Source organism: Thunnus thynnus, chromosome 16, assembly GCF_963924715.1.
Source record: "Thunnus thynnus chromosome 16, fThuThy2.1, whole genome shotgun sequence".
Lineage (NCBI taxonomy): Eukaryota > Metazoa > Chordata > Actinopteri > Scombriformes > Scombridae > Thunnus > Thunnus thynnus.
This window is the reverse complement of record NC_089532.1, coordinates 16,552,035-16,570,832: the sequence shown is the minus strand read 5'-3', so window position 1 is coordinate 16,570,832 and position 18,798 is coordinate 16,552,035. Positions and strand designations below refer to the sequence as shown.

General features: G+C 40.4%; 1 protein-coding gene across 1 annotated transcript; it reads right to left on the bottom strand.

Annotated features, from left to right (window-relative positions):
* Positions 1 to 6,466: 6,466 nt before the first annotated feature.
* pkdccb (protein kinase domain containing, cytoplasmic b) lies at positions 6,467 to 16,158 on the bottom strand. Its single transcript, XM_067614058.1, has 7 exons — positions 15,383 to 16,158; positions 14,429 to 14,569; positions 12,546 to 12,817; positions 12,096 to 12,175; positions 11,679 to 11,786; positions 7,844 to 8,020; positions 6,467 to 7,507 (listed from the first exon to the last, which is right to left on the bottom strand). The coding sequence occupies exons 1-7, from the start codon at positions 15,998 to 16,000 to the stop codon at positions 7,401 to 7,403; spliced, it is 1,503 nt and encodes a 500-aa protein (XP_067470159.1). The 5' UTR covers positions 16,001 to 16,158; the 3' UTR covers positions 6,467 to 7,400.
* Positions 16,159 to 18,798: the final 2,640 nt, after the last annotated feature.

Here is an 18,798-nt window from a genome sequence, read left to right as displayed (position 1 = left end):
CAGTATGATATAAAACATGTTAAATATGTGACAATCAGAGATGTAAATATGATTTTATATGATTATTTACAATTCTGAAAATATTTGGTTTAATCAGTTTAAGTGTTCAACATGTTAACTGACTTCTGAACGGTAATATGCACTATATGTTCTAAATAGCCAGCTTAACAAAATCGGCAAAACCATGTCATCAGCATAGAAATAAATGATGCTATCATGTAGGATTAAGGACATATTATTTATATAGGAAATAAAATGGGACCCAACATGGATCCTTGTGAGACATGTTTGGTAATTTCTACAAATTCAGAGGACAAATTCACTAAATTTACACTCTTTGATTTGTATCTGCGAGTTGTACATGGTCAACTGTGTCAATCACCCTTACTAAATAAAAAAAAGAGTGTACGGTGCTGCCTATTATTAAGCTACTTTGTCATGATACCATAAGAAAATGTTATTCTCTCTCCATGTTTAGTCGACCTCTACGGTAGCTAAATCTCTGTCAACTGAGATGTTTTTCTTTCTCTCCCCTCCCCTGTGTCTGGCAAGTTCTGTCTATTTTCATTGTCACTCTACAACTTGCTGCCACTTTCTCCAGTTCACATGTCCACCTTGACATCAAGTTACCTGCAGCCCTAATTATTTTTCCTGGGTATAGACTGTCTCTTTTCGCTTGTCTTCTAGCCGTGTTTATGACAGTCTCTGTGTAATTAGACGTGGCTGATTTAAACTGTTATCTAGTCTCTCAGTGTCGTGTACTTAAGTACAAAATTAATGCCTGTATACATTAAGATTAATGACGGATTTATTCAAATTAATTAGCCAGATGTTTAATATCATGTAGACATATAGTCCTAATGAACATTTAATTGTTTAATGTTATATATTGATGTAAATATAATTTCATCCTGATGTTTTGTTTTGTTGTTTTTCATCTGCAGATCAATTTTTGTGTTGTAGACACATACTGTAGCAGGCACTTTGATATTCATCATGTTATGCACATAAATGCAGTGTAATCTTTATGTGTTGATGTGTTATAGTGCTACATATTCAGGAGTCTCATGTTATTTAAGGTTTTAAAGCCTTTAAAGCCCTGAGAATAATATTAGAAAACTCTATTTACAGCCAGAATACCTTTAATAGAAGTCCTTTAATTATCATTATATAGTTTTTTAATCAATATTCATATTAGCATTTAAATGTAAATTTAATTATTTTGATATTAATTAATTGTAATTACGCAGGGTATAATTATTCAGTTTAAGACCTGCAGTTTAAATTTAAACCTGTGTTGTTTGGACTGCTTCATATCAAACAACAGTAATGGTGTACTCATATACAAGAGTGAATTAAAATGTGTGTATATATTAAAATAAATCCCACTGATTTTTTTTTTTTACAGGTGATAGCCAAAGGGGAACTTAATTAATATGTGTAAAAATACCCATTTAATGGCTGTATGTTAATGATCCTCCTATGGCAGCAGCAGTTGTGTATGCAGGTACTAATGAACTCTTAATAGTGTTAAATCTAACAGCCTCCGAATGATTCCACTAACTGTTTTATGACCGTGTGGGCAGAACCCAAATTGGGGACTTGTGGCAAAGAGCTGCAGTTCACGGCTCTCCACAGGTTTAACAACCTGAACAAGGCTGTTGAAACTGCACTTTAATTGTGCCAAAGGGAGAGAGAGAATACAAACAACTTCTGCAATTGTAGTTATAATCAGTAGCTTAAGTTAATTTTTATCTAGTCATACCAAAAGTTTGGCCTATTCCACCCGGGATTACTGCTATATACTGTATCCAACTTTAAAAATACAGTAAGACATATAAAAAGCCAAAATAAAGACATCAAATAGCAGGAAAAAGAAAGTACTACTATTTATTCCGATAATAATTCTGATGTGCTTTTTTCCTTATAGGCTTATACTTCATCATAGCTGTCATGAGAAAAATTAAGAAAATGGTTAAACTTGTTTATGTTTGAAGTTTTTTTAATCTTATCAAAATTAAAAGTGTTGAATACACTTTGAGTATAATCCTGTAACTCAGAAGGGTGGTCAGAGGATGTATTTCTAGTAGCCTAGAAGATTAACTATAGAGGAGGAAGTCTTCCTCTGCCTTGGGGCAAGAGACCCCCCCCCCGCTGGGAAACGACCGAGGTGTGACGGAGGGGATTCCTGAGCATGCAACAAAAGGCAGCCACTTTGATTTGAACAGCAGTGGTAGGCAGCAACACACACACACAAACCGCAGTTCCTGGTCCTCAGCAGCCCTGCCCTCAGGTCTCAGCCAGCTGAAAGTCAGGGGAAACTCCAGATGCTTCATAGAAGTTGTGGGCTGTGACTTGGAAGAAGAAGGGAATAGTGGAAGACTGGCAGGAGGAGGACACCGATGGAAGGTTGGAGTTGTGTATGAAGTGGAAAATTTTAACAGCAGCGGCGGAGGCCTAAATTAATAGTAAGGCTATCGAGGTTTTGGGCTGAAGGAGTGTTTCAGAGAGAGGGGAGACCAGCGGCAGTGCAGAGGAGGATGGGTGGGGTGAAAGGAGGCTCCAGAGCCTCCATATGATGGATGACTGGTGAGGAAGAGAGGTCTGTCTTTCTTTCAAAAGAAAAATGAATCGGACTGCTGCTGCTTGGATGTAGTGGGAGGGAATGCAAGGCAGCAGAACATGTGGGGATCTCATAACCAAAAAAGTTTTGCAATAACACCACAGACACTCAGACTAAACACTGAACACCACATAAATTAAGTATTTTCAGGCTTTTGTGAAATATGTGTTAAAGCTAAATGTGAATCTGCTGTTGCAGCTTGGTAAATGAAAAAATGAAAAATCCTTTAATTATCTCTGTTTTTGTTCAACACTGCAGTAATCTGTTTTATCATACGCCAGGAAACTATGCAGTGGGTCCATGGAGATGTCACTGGATACAACGCAGAGCTATTACACCTTTCAAGATGCTTCTGTGGCTTTAGTGGTATAGGCATAAACCTTTTGACTGGGGTTAACTTCAGGGCTTTTAAAACATGATCCAGCCACACCCCCACCCCAACGCAGACAGGCAGAAATGAAAACCTCTCCTCACACACACCTACTTGCTCTCTCTCCTTCAGGGCCTGCTAAAGCCATTATGGCTTTAAAAGAGATTGTATCGGCTCCAGGCAGACAGGCAGACTGACAAATAGTTAGTTAGATATACAGACAGTGTCCTGCAAACTAAGAGGCCTCTGTGCTGGGGACAGAGCGGCTAAATGTCTGGCTACTCTTCAGAGGCTCTCAGGTGTGACCGGCCGGTCTCTTGTGTGCCGCAGCCAAGGCGGCAGACAGGCACAGAGGTGTTCTGTGAGCCTGGAGTCGAGTGAATATCTGCTCTATCTCTCCGTCACAGGCTGCATACGTTCCTGCAAGCAGCTCAAACACAAGCCAGATCTTCTTTCCTGCAGAACTATGCAGGCTTTCATTGAGTTAATGCATATTTCTAGTCTGAGCCAAGGTCAAACACTTTGCCAAAGACCTGTCTGACACATAATTTCTCCCAGCAGCTGCGGTTTCAAACATTTGATGACTAACTTTACATTTGAATCAGAGACTTTAGGCAGACCACAAATGCATTGCCGTAGGATTTTAAGAGAGGATGATGGAGGCTTTGGTTCTTAGCTAAGTCATAGACGTCTTTCTCACTGTGTTAACACTGTTACATCGGTGGTTCCTTAGAGGAGCCTGAACTCCGCAGAAGAGGCCCTAATGTCCCCTCCCTGCACATGCACACATATGCACACACACACACAGACTCTTCCCTAAAATTGCTGATGGCTTGTTTTCATGAACATATATTATTTCCAGATGGAGGTCATGAATAAAACCCGACGGAAACAAGTCGGGTGAAACTGGAAACTAAAAAAAACAGAAATGGAGGGGTATGGAGCTGAGTAAAAAAACACAGACTTTCTCCTCCCCCTCTCCTTCCCTGAACCTTTAAAAAAGAGCAACTTGTCAATTACACGGTTAAAAACAGAGGAAGACTGTACCACACATGAACATGAGAACAGCATATGATCATTTTAAATGTTTCACCGCGATGCAAAAATGAAAACATCCCTAAACAAAATGTGACTTTCATAACAAAATAAACAAAAAGAGGCTCAGAGTAGCTCAACCTTCAAACCTCCACCCATTTTTTCCAGCTAAATAAACAGAGTCAGGGGAAGAAAGGGAATACTTTCAGACTTAACTGAGAATACAAAAACTATGCTGTGAAGACCTCCTCTCAAACAACCGCAGGGGCTGATTCACCAACCTCAGGCTCTCCAAAAAACCTGAATATGAAGAAAGACGCATTGTTGTGCAGTGAATATACATCCAACTGAGTATTTTAATTAATCTATCAGCGTTCTGCATGCGTGATGCGCTTCAAAACATTTGAGCATAAAACAACATGTGCAAGCCTCAAACGAAGCCAGAACATCCGTTAGTTCTGTCAAAAACAGTGCCAAGACAAACCAGTCAGACGCCAGACGTTTTATTCTCTGAGCTGATGTGGAGGAGGATGAACCCCAGCTGGAAGCTTCAATGAATTAAAGCCTATTACTGAAGAAACTGGGATATGTTCTGTATTATCTTATTTGTGAGTAGCTTGTTGGAAAGTTATGGAACATGACCAGTTTACAGCTACTTTTAAAGGAATGGCTGGACATTTCTAGGATGATACACTGACTGTTAGATAAGGTAGATGAAAAGATTGACACTAAAGCTACAGCCATGAGGTGGTTAGCTTAGCTTAGTATAAAAATTGGACACAGGGGGAAACAGCTAGCCTGGCTCTTTATTAAGTTTAACAATCAGCCTACTAGCAGCTATTACACTCACTAACAAACACATAATTTCACATTTGTTTTAGTCTGTACAAAAACCAAAGTGAACAAACAAAAAGTTGTGGTTTTGCAAATACCACAAATACAATATAGCTGGTTCCCTGTTTCCAGTCTTATGCTAAGCTAAGCTAACCAGCTGCTGGCTGTAGCTTCATATTTACCATACAGACATGAGAGTATGGTATCCATTTTCTCATCTACTGCTCGGCAAGAAAGCACATTTCCCCAAATTTTAGTCCTTTAACCTATATTAGCCGACCATTCATTTACCATCTTGTTGCTTTTCTAAATTACTGAGATATTACTGCTGAGTCCTAACCTACATATGTGCTCTGGAGAAATAAAACAATCTAACAAGTTTAATGTTGGTTTTTGTGTTCAGGTTTTTGTAACGATCTGTAGTTCTTCCAGTCGGGTTTTAGGTATATTTACTCTGGCACAGATAAAACAGACACAACTGTGGGGGATTCTTTCCCAACCATGCAACCAGTCCTTCTAGTCCGTCTTGCTGTGTTAACCCAGTGAGTTGGTTTGGTCTTATCTAATCTGACTCAGACTCCTTATCTCCATAATCAGACTCTAATCAGCCAGCTTTGTCCAGACAACAAGGGGCCAACATGAGGCAAAGAGGACCCTGAGGCCTCCCCAGTGTCTCAGCCATAAAAGTGTAATTTGTAGACAGGACATGTCCTTTCAAGTCAGAGGCAAAGAAGTCACCACATTCAAAGATATTTGTACTATACTTTAACTCTTGTAATTCAATTTTCCTCTCTTCATGGTTTAGAAAATGTCTTGGCAAAGATGTTGGTCAATTTAAACATAATTGAACATTAAAAAGATTTATGTTTCAATGTGACCAAGAGCGGGTAATTTGTTTCTTATTTGAGACTGGGTCATATGATCATCACCATTTAAGTTATTGATCGTTTCTGTCTTTACAAATGCAACAGGGAACATGTGAAGAGTGGGAGATGACAAGAAAAGTCTTTGGGTTGTGTCAGGACATCACAGGTATTTGGTCTGCTCTTTCTCTTCCACTACAAACTCTGTGACTGTTGAATCTTGATGCCAGAAGTCCTGACCTTACAAATACTTCTGCCTGCCACCCTGCACTCCTGCCCTTATCTCAACCTCACCAGGCTCCTCCTGGCAGGCACAGATGGCAAGCCCATTCGTGTGCAAACCGCAGATTAAGCTCCGATTGTCTTGATGACTGCCTTTGTCTTACAGTAATGCCCCCTCTCTCACCATGAGAAAGGGACGGTAAGTAAGCTCATTTACAAGTATTAATTAAGGCTCATAATGAGCCCAGCATGACAGGGCATTTGAATGCATTCCTTTGGTATTGTGCAAACTCTGCGGAGCTCTGTAGGTTTGCAGTCTCACCTATTCAGATGGGCTGCAGATTGTAGATGTGGGGGCATGCAAGCAGATAAAGGACTTAAACACACACACAAAACCAAGTCAGTATAGACATGCAAGTTTCACCTCCCCCACAGACACACACACACACGCACACACATAGGGACACACAGACACACACAAAGGTGCTAATGAGAAAAAAAACAGGCTGTTAGTTATAGTTACACTTAATACAATAAAAATGACCACGACAGCAAAAAATAAGTAGAAACAATACATTTATAAAATTACAAATTGTAAAACTGTACAGTTACAATAAGTGAAGTATAAAAAAAACACTGAAGTGAATAATTTTTCATTGAAAATAAAGGTTTCACCCACAAGGTGCACATAAACTATAATGCACAATCATGTAAGAACAATTACATTTCATTTGATCATATAAATATTAATGAACTAAACACTATAAACTATGTTTACAAAAGTATGCAGGGACAGACTGCTCTGGAATGGTTTTAATCATCGTTGCTCATTGTTGATGTGTATATGCTTACATGCTTGTTGCCGTCTCATACCACAGCGCAGCTAAGCCAGGGAACCATGAAAGAACAGATGCAACCTCAGAGCATTAACATCAAAGTGTATTTGTATAAGAGCTTGTTTTCTTTTCTCGTCCTCAGGCTTCAAACGCCGAGCTGCAGCGGCTGTTCTTATTGCCTCTTTGGCTTAAAAAATCCTACTATGGTGACTCTGCCTTGCAACAAAAGCCAACACACATGGGAAAATAAAGACAAGGTAGAAAAAAAAAAAAAACATGGCGAGGGCACAAGGCTCTCCCCTCCTTAATTGTACCTGAAGGGAAATCCCTTTAAATAGTAGTTGGCAGAGGCAGTGAGCTGGCAGGCAGATCAAACAGTCACTGAGCAGAAGCCCTATAAATACATCACATTCACTTGCCTCACTTCAAACGCCTTCTCCTCAGCCCAGCCTCTACGCTCCTCCTGCAAATCACAGAGCCGAGCTGCATTCGACATGTTTCCGAGGAGGACACAGTTCTCATCTTAAGCGCAACATTTTGCTTTGCTTCACATCGCCGGCTGCATTACCCCTTGTCCCACTCTGTTAATAACTCCAGAAACAGGCTCGTTCCTCACGTCACACTGTAGAAGTTTCAGGAGTTTTGGTTTTCTTCACATACACCTCCGATGTCCCATCAGGCACCAGATGACTGAAGCTGCTCCTGAAAGAGGCCAGGAGGCGACCTAAAAGCAGGAAAACAGATGAGAGGAAAATGTTTAACAAGTCAGCAACACTAACAAGGAACATGTTCTGACTTGATGATCACAATAACTATACATTCCTACTTTAAAAGCTTCATCAACAGATTAAAGAAGTAGCAGCTGAGTGTGGAGCATTTTCCCTGTTTGTCCATGAAACCTCTTTAATTTAACTTTTTATTCAGACTAGAGCGAGCTGGGAAACCATAACATTTCTCAGACTTGTGTATCAGATAACAGAGCAGAAGGGAGTGGAGAACTTGCAAAAAAAAAAAAGAAAAAGAAAAAGAAAGAAAGTAGTTCATTTGTGGCTTTACTAACCCGTCCAGGTTTTGTGTCCACTCAGACTGAAGCTGCTGCATTGAGAATGAGAATTACAGATGTACGCTGCCTCTCTGGCGCTGTGGACCGACAGCACACAGCCTTGCTGGCTGTAGGATGGCCAGCAGCGGTACTCCACATTCCCAGAGGTCCCCATGCCTCGCATCATGGTGTAATCTAAACACAAGAGGAGGAGATGCCACTTCAATACAAGAGGCTACTGAATGATTTTTGAAGCACTCGCTGAGGATAAGATGAAAGTTGAATGATCCCTGCGGGGAAACTGATACAGAGCAGCATCGAAAGAAGAGAATTCAGATAAGAAGAACAAAGAGGTTTCAAAGCTCCTACTGACGTAGAAGGAGAATTACTGTGGTTATGACTGACAGCTTTAAAAGCTTAAAGATATATGAACTCAATTCAGTGGTTTTACATTGATCAAAATGTCTAGTGGCCACTTGCTGGCAACAGCAGGATCCAGTTAGTTAAGTCTGGTGATATTCCATATTTTTCTTATTTTCAACAAATTCCATGAAAAGACCACAAACAACAATGATTTGATCCGACTAACTAGTATTATCTGTGTAGCCAAAGCATGAAAAAGCTAATTCCTCTGTGCCATAAAGCTCCACTGTTGCCCAAAAAAAAACATCAGTTAGAAGCAGCATGCAGGATTGGCCAACGTGTTTCTTCCTTACGATAAGCAGGAGCACTTTAATTTGTTGATTTGACAATAACAAAAATATAGAATATCACATCTTTTAACAAATGGGGGATGTGTTCTTGGCATGAAAAAAACTAAAAAGCAATCATTTAAACAGAGTTTTTGCAACGTCATAGCCCGGACACCCAGAAATATTTTCCTACATCCACATACTGTACATGTTCACAGTGTACTAAAAAAAAAAAGATGGACACTAAGTTTATTAATTCTTCCTTCATTTAAACATATTGTTACCAAGAACCTTCTAAGTCCATGTTGGTCTATGTAAAAAAAAAAAATCTGTTTCAGTTCTTTCACAATGAACTGAAAAAAAAAAATCACTTCACCTTTCTCCTCCCCAACATTTGTCTTACATTCATCATTATAATTCTTTCAGTCAGACGTCTTGTGGATCTGGCTTTAAATCATCTGCTGCACATTAGCAGAAGCCACGAGAAAGAGGCATGCACACATACGCTTGCACACACACACACACACACACACACACACACACACACACACACATTAGAACAGGACAAAAGCCTCGTCTGTGAGTCTGTATGGAGGAGGCACACTGTTACAAACTGTTAACCTTCCTAAATGGCAGGAGCCGGTGTGTGTCTGTGTGTGTGTGTGTGTGTATGTGTGGGTATTGTTAAGAGGAACAAGACACGAGGATCTGCCTTCTGGGTATGAGAAAAGGGAACAAGGAAAAGGAGTGTTTAGAGGATCCTTCTCTGGGGAGAGAAAAATGAGGCCTGTTGCGGAGCTAAAGGGTGGCTGGCTTCAGCTGTCGAGGAGACAGAGACGTATGAATATTTCTTTGTGTTTAAGATGAAGGACAGGAAACTGTCTTCCTCTCATAATAATATACAGATTGTCAAACATATTTCTTATTTATTTTAGTGTCCAGAATCTTTTCCGCTTGACCTGTAGAGTTTACTTTTAAATGAATTCACTCTTTGTCTTTTTGCCTCACATAACTGAACACCGGCCCTTTTAAGAAACTTAGACTCAGCGCTCCTCCATCAAATCCCAGATGATCTCAGCTGTGGAAAAGTTACATCCACTTTACCAATGAATCTACATCTGTCAGCAATTTCAAATTAAGACTTGGGACCTGATAAGTGTCTTTCTCCCACACACACACACACACACACGTGCACACACACACATATATTACTACAATATGTTCCTCTTGGCCTCTTTTATAAAGCATAGTTGTGTCTTTGGCTGCCATTCTGATTTTTTTTCTCTTTTTAGGGGAGACCTGTTAATGAGCCCATGTGTTTTTTAATACACAATTGCACAATCTGTGATTTTGTTTTTCTCCTCTGATTGTTTAATCATTTAAAGCGACAGTTCATTCCAGTTTCTACCGAACTACACCCACCAACCATTAGAGCAGATGCACGCTTCCTTCTGCGCGGAGAGACGGTTGGCGGGTGTAGTTCGATAGAAAGTAAATAGTTCCTATATGAAACTGCTGTCAACAAGGTCTTTTGACATTGCTGTTGAGTTTTTCAAATATATTTTTTTTTGGTGTTTTGAACACCATGAACTAAGTGCCATCCGGTTCCATTGTATTCAAGAGAAGGCAGACAACTCTATGGCCTATATCTCCAAAACTTGGCAACTCACACCAAAATGACCTAGATGGATAAATAGCACTACAGGTAAAAGGAAAAATGTGTATTTTTGATTTTGGGGTGAACTGTCCCTTTAAAGCAATAGTTCGACATTTTGGGAAATACACTAACTACTATTTGCTTTCTGCAGAGAATTAAATGAGAAGACTAATAAATATATATATAACCAGCCAGCAGTTGGTTAGCTTAGCTGTGCATAAAGACTGTTCTAGCTTTGTCCATAGGTAAAAAAAAAAACACCTACTAGCACCTCTGGAGCTCACAAAATTCTCAAAAGTCTTGGTTTGTTTAATCCCATCAAAAAACAAATTTTTAAAGCAACTAGTTGTGACTTTAGGTGGCGTTATGTACCAGAATTTAGCGGTGCAGATTTTGTTCCCTTTGGATAAAAACACAAGGCTACAGTCAGCAGCTGGTTAGCCAGACAAACATGAGAGTGTGGTATACATCTTCTTATATTACTCTCGGAAAGGAATCTAATAAGCGTATTTCCCAAAGTTTTGAATTATTGCTTTTACTTTGGAAATAACTAAACTAAACTAAACTATAAAACGACAAAAAAAAGTGTGACCAGGCTTCTTCCACCACACAGAAACATACCCGTTTCTAGCTTAACCCACAATATGGAAAAATAATATCCAAACACATTTTTTGCAGGTCTTATCACACACACTCAGCAGCAGGGTTGACTCATTGCACCTCCTTGTTAAGCTAAAACATTCCTTTCTGGTGTCAGCCACAGCGCCCGGGCCTCTTTACCCTGAATCTGTGATTAAATTCACAAAGTGCTGCTATATAAACAGTCCAGCATCTGGGGGGATGGAAAATCTCACCACAGGAAGGCAACCAAGTCATTCTGTTATTAATATTTCATAGAGCTGAGAGGAACGGAGGGAGGGGGTGAGGGGTTTGCAGTGGAGTCGTGGCGAGCTGAAGGGAAGAAAAGTGAAGGACTTTCGGTGCTTATATGGAGAGAATACAAAAGCGAGACGGTAAGTTTGAAAAAAAAAAAATTTACCCTGTATGGATATTCTGAAATGGAAAAAACTATGTGTAAAGTAAAATTATTCTTATTTAAATGAATGAAGGAAAAAGCATGTAGAAAAAAAATCTCTAGGTGACTTTCCTGAGAAGCAAAACTCTCTGTGTGTGCCAGTCCCTGTACTGTTTTTTTAAATGAACGCCGACTGTGCTTTCTGAGCCAGAGACATGCAGGATTAATCCCACTTTGTTGGTTTTGTCCTCTCATTCCAGCTGCCTAATAAACCTGTCAAAACAGCCGGAGCGGGAGAAACACCCACCTACCCCCCCCCTTCACTTTTTAAAGATACAAAATGAAAACAGAGGTGTAGACTGTCTGCCTCTTTCTCTGAAAGTGGATCAAAAAAAAAAAAGGGCTAGGCATTCTCTCCGAGGAGAAAGGGGTCTACAAGAGAGCCCACTGTACTTTATAAGAAGCAGCTTTCATTCCAAAAGCTCTTACCTCTGATTATTGATGGAGGCAGGTTGTCCAGGTGCAGGCCAGACTTGTAGAGGAGGAGGATGTGTTCAAAGGCTTCCAGCGTCTGATTGATGTCAGCTTTCAGCTCCCCTAGACACACACAATGCATTCAGTCTGGTAAACGAAGTGACTGAAGGCATAAAGTAATAGTCAGCCAATATGGATGATTTGTTTTCTCCTCGCTATGCTCTCCTGTCTAATCCCAGCTGTGTGATTTCAGCAGATAACAACTTGTATTCATTACCTTGTTTTACATGTCATGAAGCATCCTGTTGAGCTCATTAAATGAGGCACTTAAGGAAAAGGGCATGTCATTACACAACTACAATAACCGAATGATTTGCTTTCTGATCTTCAATAGTTAACATCCTGTCATGTCAAAACGTCTCTCATCCTCACCTGTGGAGTTCATGATGTGGTCTACCAGGTGTGTGAGGCCAGACGGGGCCTGATGAGGCAGCAGGTAGGTGAAAAAATACCTGGGGCCAAGCAAAGACAACTTAGTCAGTCAGACAGAAAGACAGACAGACAGACAAGCCCCGTCACATAGTCCCCACAGAACATGACTTGTCTCACACTGGTGTTAAAACAAACACAAGTCCATAAAGCTGTCAAAAATCTGAAGGCTTTTTAAAGGGAAAAGACTTTTTTTTCCCACTGAAACTACCAATTTATTCATCACACCTTCTCCATCAAAACCACAAACTTCCAGCTGTATGTCTTTGCTATCAACAACATTTTAGGTGTCAGCTGGGCCTGTATTTAAGCAATCAGCCGTGCAGCCGCTTCACACTCCATCATCAATCGCACATTTATCATGTAGTAAAACTGTCACTTTTAGCTTTTTACCTGTAGGCGTTGTAAATGTTCATCTTCTCATTCAAGCCCTCACACACTCCCCGAGCCGAGCAGGGCAGAGTGAAATTTCTGTGTGGAAACTGGAGGGAGCAGTCGGCGTCTGTCTGACACGCAGTTTCCTCTGCACTGGCGTCGTCGAGGTCTGTGAGCTTTAGCTCACCCGAAACGGTAACAAACTGCCGGGGCTGGAAGTCCAGCAGAGCCACAGAGCCCAGTGGAGACTGGGACAGGAAGTGGAGGAGCCTGACCAGGTCCAGACAAACCTGGGAGGAGACCAGACATGCCAAAACCTGATCAGCTGGACTGATGATTTATTTAAGAGCACTGAAACTTAGTCACGGAGTAAGATCATTGTAACTCCAAGAAACTTGTAACTAGTAGTGAAACAATTAGCTGATCAACAGAAAGTTAATCAGCAACAATTTTGATAATTGATTAATCATGCAAGTAATTCATTGATTGCATCTCTCCAATGTTAGCATTTGCTGTTTTTTTGTTTTTTTCCCATTTAAAATTAAATTCAAATGAAATATTTTTGAGTTTTGTACTGTTGGTCAGAGAAAATTAGGGCTCTGGAAACTTTTTCACAATTTTCAGCGATGTAATAGATTAAATATTAAATTGATAATTAAAAAAACAACAACTAAATGATTAAAATAGTCTATAGTTAAAGCCTAACTTTTAGCTCCAATATTGGGTTTAGTTTTTGTGCTTTAACTTTTAGGAACAACAAACAAAACAAACAAACAAACAAACAAAAAACCTAAAAAGTTGGAATAACTGAAAAAAATTGTGGTGTTCAAGCTAAAACTGACTTGTTTTTTCCTGAAAAAGTGACATATTGACAATATAATTAAGTTTCATTATATAGCTAAAAATGGTAAAATATAAAAACCTCCGGTCTCACAAAAACACAGTGCTGGTGGCTTTTAAGACTTTTCACCAACCACACTTGCAAGCCATTTCCTGAGACGGTTTTTATAGTACTCTTTAAATCCTATAATAAAAAAATAAGTGGGCTACTAAAAGGAAAATAAAGGCATTAGCAACGCACTGACAGAGCATGAAATGACTGTCACACTACAAACATAGCTGCAGTGTTAGGTAATGCTCTGGGTCTCCTGGACGTCACTTGGTGGGATCGAAGTGCTGTAAAAACAGGGGTGGGTGAAACCAAACACCCCCGGATTACTGTAGCCTGCGCAGATGCAACGTAGCTGAAACTGAAAGAGGCCGCCCAGCTCGAGGGGGGTATTATGAACGGCTATTTGGGTGATGTTGCATGAGGCCCCGCAGTTGACATGATACTTGCAGAATTTGTTATTACACTTTCTAATCCAAAAACAGAAGAATGCGTGTTCTGACTTCTTTTTTTCTCTCCCTCCCACTAATTCTCTCTCTCTTTCTCTTTCATTCTCTTTCAAACACATCCATGCGTGAACACACCCACCCACACACACACACACACACACACACTCTTGGATCCCTGGAGTGTAAATTCAGCCTCTGTTGACTCCCACTGTGAGCATACCTGCGATGGGGTTGAGCTAGAGCTTTGTGTGTGTGCGTGTGTGTATATCAGATGAAATGACATTCCTAGCCTGCAGTGGATTAACTCCAGGACCCATCTCCATTCCAACCATGGCCTGATCAAATACACTGAGGGACAGATGTCAGACCTCCAGGAGTTTCAAATGTCCGCCTCCCTCGTCTTTCATTCTCCATCTCTTCTGCCAAGAGGCGAGGGCTGCACATGTATTACGTGCAATATGTGTGAGAGACACAGTCGGCCTCCCAGAGTGCAGTGTAGTGTAAAGGATAAAGCACAGAGCATGCGTATTCAACAGCTGAGAGCAGTAGTATATCGTGCTTACCCTGAATCTGTCCTCCCAGGGGCTCTGGAGCAGCTGGATCATCTGGAGAGGATTCCCCTGCTCCAGAATGACTGTGACTCTTCCTCCCCCTTGTCCTCCTCCTCCCTGCCCTCCTGCATCTCCTGCACAGTGACCTCTGAGCTGCGGGTTGGAGAATAACGGCGGTTAGTCGCAGTAAAACAGAGCCAGTGTGACTGCACTGTCTGAAGGAAGACCTTGCAACTTTTTGCTGATTTTAAAACTGCAGAAATTAGAGAAAGCAACAGGCTAAAGTGTCTTAAAGCTCTTGAACGTAGAAGTAAGCTGCAAGGACATGATGTTCTGCCAACCTTGCTCTCTCCGGCGCAGACTTGTGACAGTAAAATCACATTATCCTGCCAAGGGAATGAGCCCTATGAAATTAATCGATTGAGCTGTTTTGGACACACTGCTGTCACACAGTCGAGGAGAACTGCTGGATGTGAGAAGCAAACCTATCCGTTTAGTTTCAAACTAGTTCTGGATTGGGCCATAATGGTTTGAGTGAATAAGCGCTGGGGGTTTCAGATGCAACCAGGGATAGTAGAGAGGACAGAGGCACATTGTCTGCTCTTGCAAAACTGTACCCAAAAAGGTCAGAAGAGGGTCAGTGAATTTAATTAAATTACATGGGAAGGTCCTGCAGAGCCAGGGAGGCTTTTCATGCAGTTCACTGTGTGCGAGACAAAGGGAAATGTGAGCAGTGGGAAATTCTAGAAAATTTTAGTAATATTCACACAGGATTTTTCCTGTAATGTTTCTGTTGTGCTTTAAAGTGAGCAGGAGTTTTGAATCTCTCATATATTCCTTAACTTTGCAATTAAATTATATATTTTCCATAATGTTGCTTTGGCATTTGGACAGTAAAACTTCTCAAGTGGATAAAAAAAAAAGAGTTTAAATGGATGCACAAAATGAAGGCAGTCAGCTCTTTACCTTTATGATATTTGGATGCTGCAGTCTCTGCAACAACACCATTTCTTTCTTCAACTTGTAAGACACGAGCTCACGGCAGCCTTGAGGGTCTTTAAAATCCTCCACACACTTTCCCATATCTATGCCCTGCTCATTGACCAGTTTTAACGCCACGGGCTGACCTCCAGCCAAATTCACTTTGACAACCAGTTTGGTGTATCCAGAGCCGAGGATCTCCACCGCCTGCATGTCCACCAGAGAATCACAACCCATTTCATCCATATGCGCTTTCCTGGAACCATGTGTGATTTCATTCCACAGATTATAATCCAAACTCGATTCTAGTGCTTCATCACGTTGGTAAAAATGTCGACTTTCCCCTGGTAGTCCGTTTTCATCATCATCATTATCGAATAAAAGCAGCGGGATAATTTCTTTGCGCCTCTCGTTGAGTTGGGAATTCAACGCCCCGCGGAGCGACGCAAACTTCTCTTCATCACCAGCAAGAGTTGCATTGGAAAAGTGAGATATTGTGGCTCCAAACTGCTGCACGCTGCTAATCAAGAGTGACACCAGAATAGAAAGCACCACGAAAGCCAGGAGGGCAGCCGCGCGTAAAGAGTTGCCCATTATGGGCATTTTCCTCTCGTGGCACGGCTACTGCTGCGGGAAAAAGACGCACGGCCGCCGGCTGAGACGACCGCTCGCTACAAGTGAAAGGGCTTCTGACTTTCTGCAGGAGAAGTGATCAGCTCCTTGTTTCCACCTCCCCGGGAACTCCCTCTAGAGGTGTGTCCTGTCCGCTCGTAACTTTACACCCGCTGAACAACTTTGCAGGAGAGCTCGACCTCATGTTGTCACTCAGTCCGCATGTTCAAGCACTTTTACACAGCTGCCTTCACAACTGCAATCAGACTGTATAAAGAGATGCAACAGTCTGATAATATACTACATGTTGTATTGAACACAGACTTACACTCAAACAGACTTACTTTTTAAAAAAAGTTTAAGTTAGAACTTAAAATTTGATCATAAAAAGCCAAAGTGGTTCTGTTTATATGCTGATTAACTGAGCTCAAAATACAATTAGTGATAATGTGATTATGTTGTTCCACATCAAACAACCAGCATGTATTTATTTTGTAGTGTGAAGGAGACACAGTGGGAGGTAGAGGACTGGTATCACCTTCACAATCTGTCCAACAGGTGGCAGCAGAACACCTTTTTATCCTCACCTTAAGAAACTGATGTGTTCAGAAAGAAATGGCACCAAAAAGTGCAATCCAATTTACACCTAAACACATTTTTGTACTCCTTGTTTCCACTCAGCCTCTCGTGGTGTATTTCCTGTTGTACCTTTATTTATCCAACTGTGTTACAGATCTTGAGGCAGCATTGGAGCTGTAATGAAGCGTTTCCCTTCGCATCACCCCTTACTGGCAGAGATCTGCCACAGGAAATTACAATGGCTGTCGCCTCATTACCAGCCAGAAGACAAACCCCTTCTCAGCAGCCTCTCATTATGTGTGTGTGTGTATCTGGGTTTATGGTCAGGTTTTGGGTATGTGTTTATTTTTTTTCTTGTGTGTGTGTGTGTGTGTGTGTGTTTGGCAGGCAGAGCAGTTAACCAGTGTAAGTTAATCAGTGTCTGAAGTCAATAAGGCATTAGCTGTGTCAGCTGCAACTCAGGCAGCTCAGATAACTGCATGCCAACAACACAACAGGCTTTTGTTAGAATTTGGGGGCACTGGTGCACAACAACAATCCAAACAGGATCATGTATATAGTAAAGAAAATCTAAGCTCAAAGATCTACTTACTAGTATTCAGAGCTTTCAACTGCATCCCTTGTGCATGAAGCATAAAGCCTCTACAAGGCCATATCCTTACATAATCAGATTGATTGTAGATCAGTCTGATTCTCTCATCAAACACTTAATCAACCCAACAGACACATGTATGAATCAGTTTTTATTAGGCTACATCTTTGAGATGAAAATAAAGATATTCACCCTCCAACTGTGTCTGCCTCTCATTTAAAACCTTGAAATAGGACTTTGATCTCTCCTACAAAACTTTCTCACACTCTCTTTTTCCTGATCTTTGCTTCTTCTTCCAATAAATCATTTCCTTTTTTTTTTACCCCAAGGTGGCCCCTCAGAGACAAGCGTCCTGCGCCATGATTCATATTTATAACCAGAGCCAGACCAGCGGCCACCTCATTAGCAGTGAGTCTCGCAGGTCTGCTGTGTCACAGTTTCTCCTTTTCCTTTTGAGCCAGTCGGCTTCGGCTGACTCTCACTTCTTAATAAGTAGCCTTAAGTTATAGTCTGTTTTTTTTTTCTGTTCTCTTCATTATGATAAAAATAGAACAATTTCTAAACCCACCAAAACTTAATTCACCCAATTTTTTTTCCTTGAGAAACACTAAAGCTACTTTTTTGGCTAATACATCACCGTCAAACTGATGTCATTCTTAAATACATTTAAAAAAATATATTAAGAACTCCCTTTTTTGGCAAAGTCTACCAAAAAAAGCCAAATCTCTTTAGCTGCAGAGGAAGGTATAAAATACACTATTGAAGAGATTTTTGAGATACTTCTTGAGAATTTCCACTTCTGGTTGTACTCCGCCATATTTCAGACGGAAATATTATTCATGCTTTACTATGTAATGACTGTAGGCTTATTAAAAAATGTTGCATGTAAAACATCTAATGAAAATCTCATAAATATGATTATACTAGACAGCTTCCTAGTGTTGCACACCTCATAAAGGGTTGCAAGTGATGGATTTATTATTGGTTAATGAATCATTTATAACTGCTTTATAGAGTAAGCCTACAGTTATAAGCTAATAATAGGAACAACTTTTGGGGTTGCCAGTTTGTGAAAAAGCCCTTTGGCTGGTCTGTTGAATAATGTTAGTAAACCATTAATAAATGCTGATGGATTTCTCACTTTCTAATGAGTCATTTAGTCTGCAGCTAGAAATGTTTATAGGTAACTAATAAATGTTTTTATCCATCATCTCTGCAGTTATACATGTTAGTAAATGGCTAAACCCTTCAAATGGATTTGTTATGACCTGGTAACCCAAAATATGTTATTAATAATATATAATATGTTATTAACAGTTTATAACTGCATCTATAAAGCATTAGTAAATTATTTATTAATCATTGACAAAACCACTAGTTATAGCATGTAATATCTTTATAAATTGTGTTTTATTAGGAATAAAGTACCAACCATGCTGTTCAATACTATGTCAGTAGTATCACATGGACTCGCTGACATTAAATGCTTTTTCTTCGTTAATACAACAAGATGTTAAAGGGACCAGGCTTCAGACTAAATTTTGGTACTTAGGTGCTACTTATACTACTTAAAGGTGCAGTGTGTAGAATTTAGTGGCATCTAGCAGAACGGACTTTG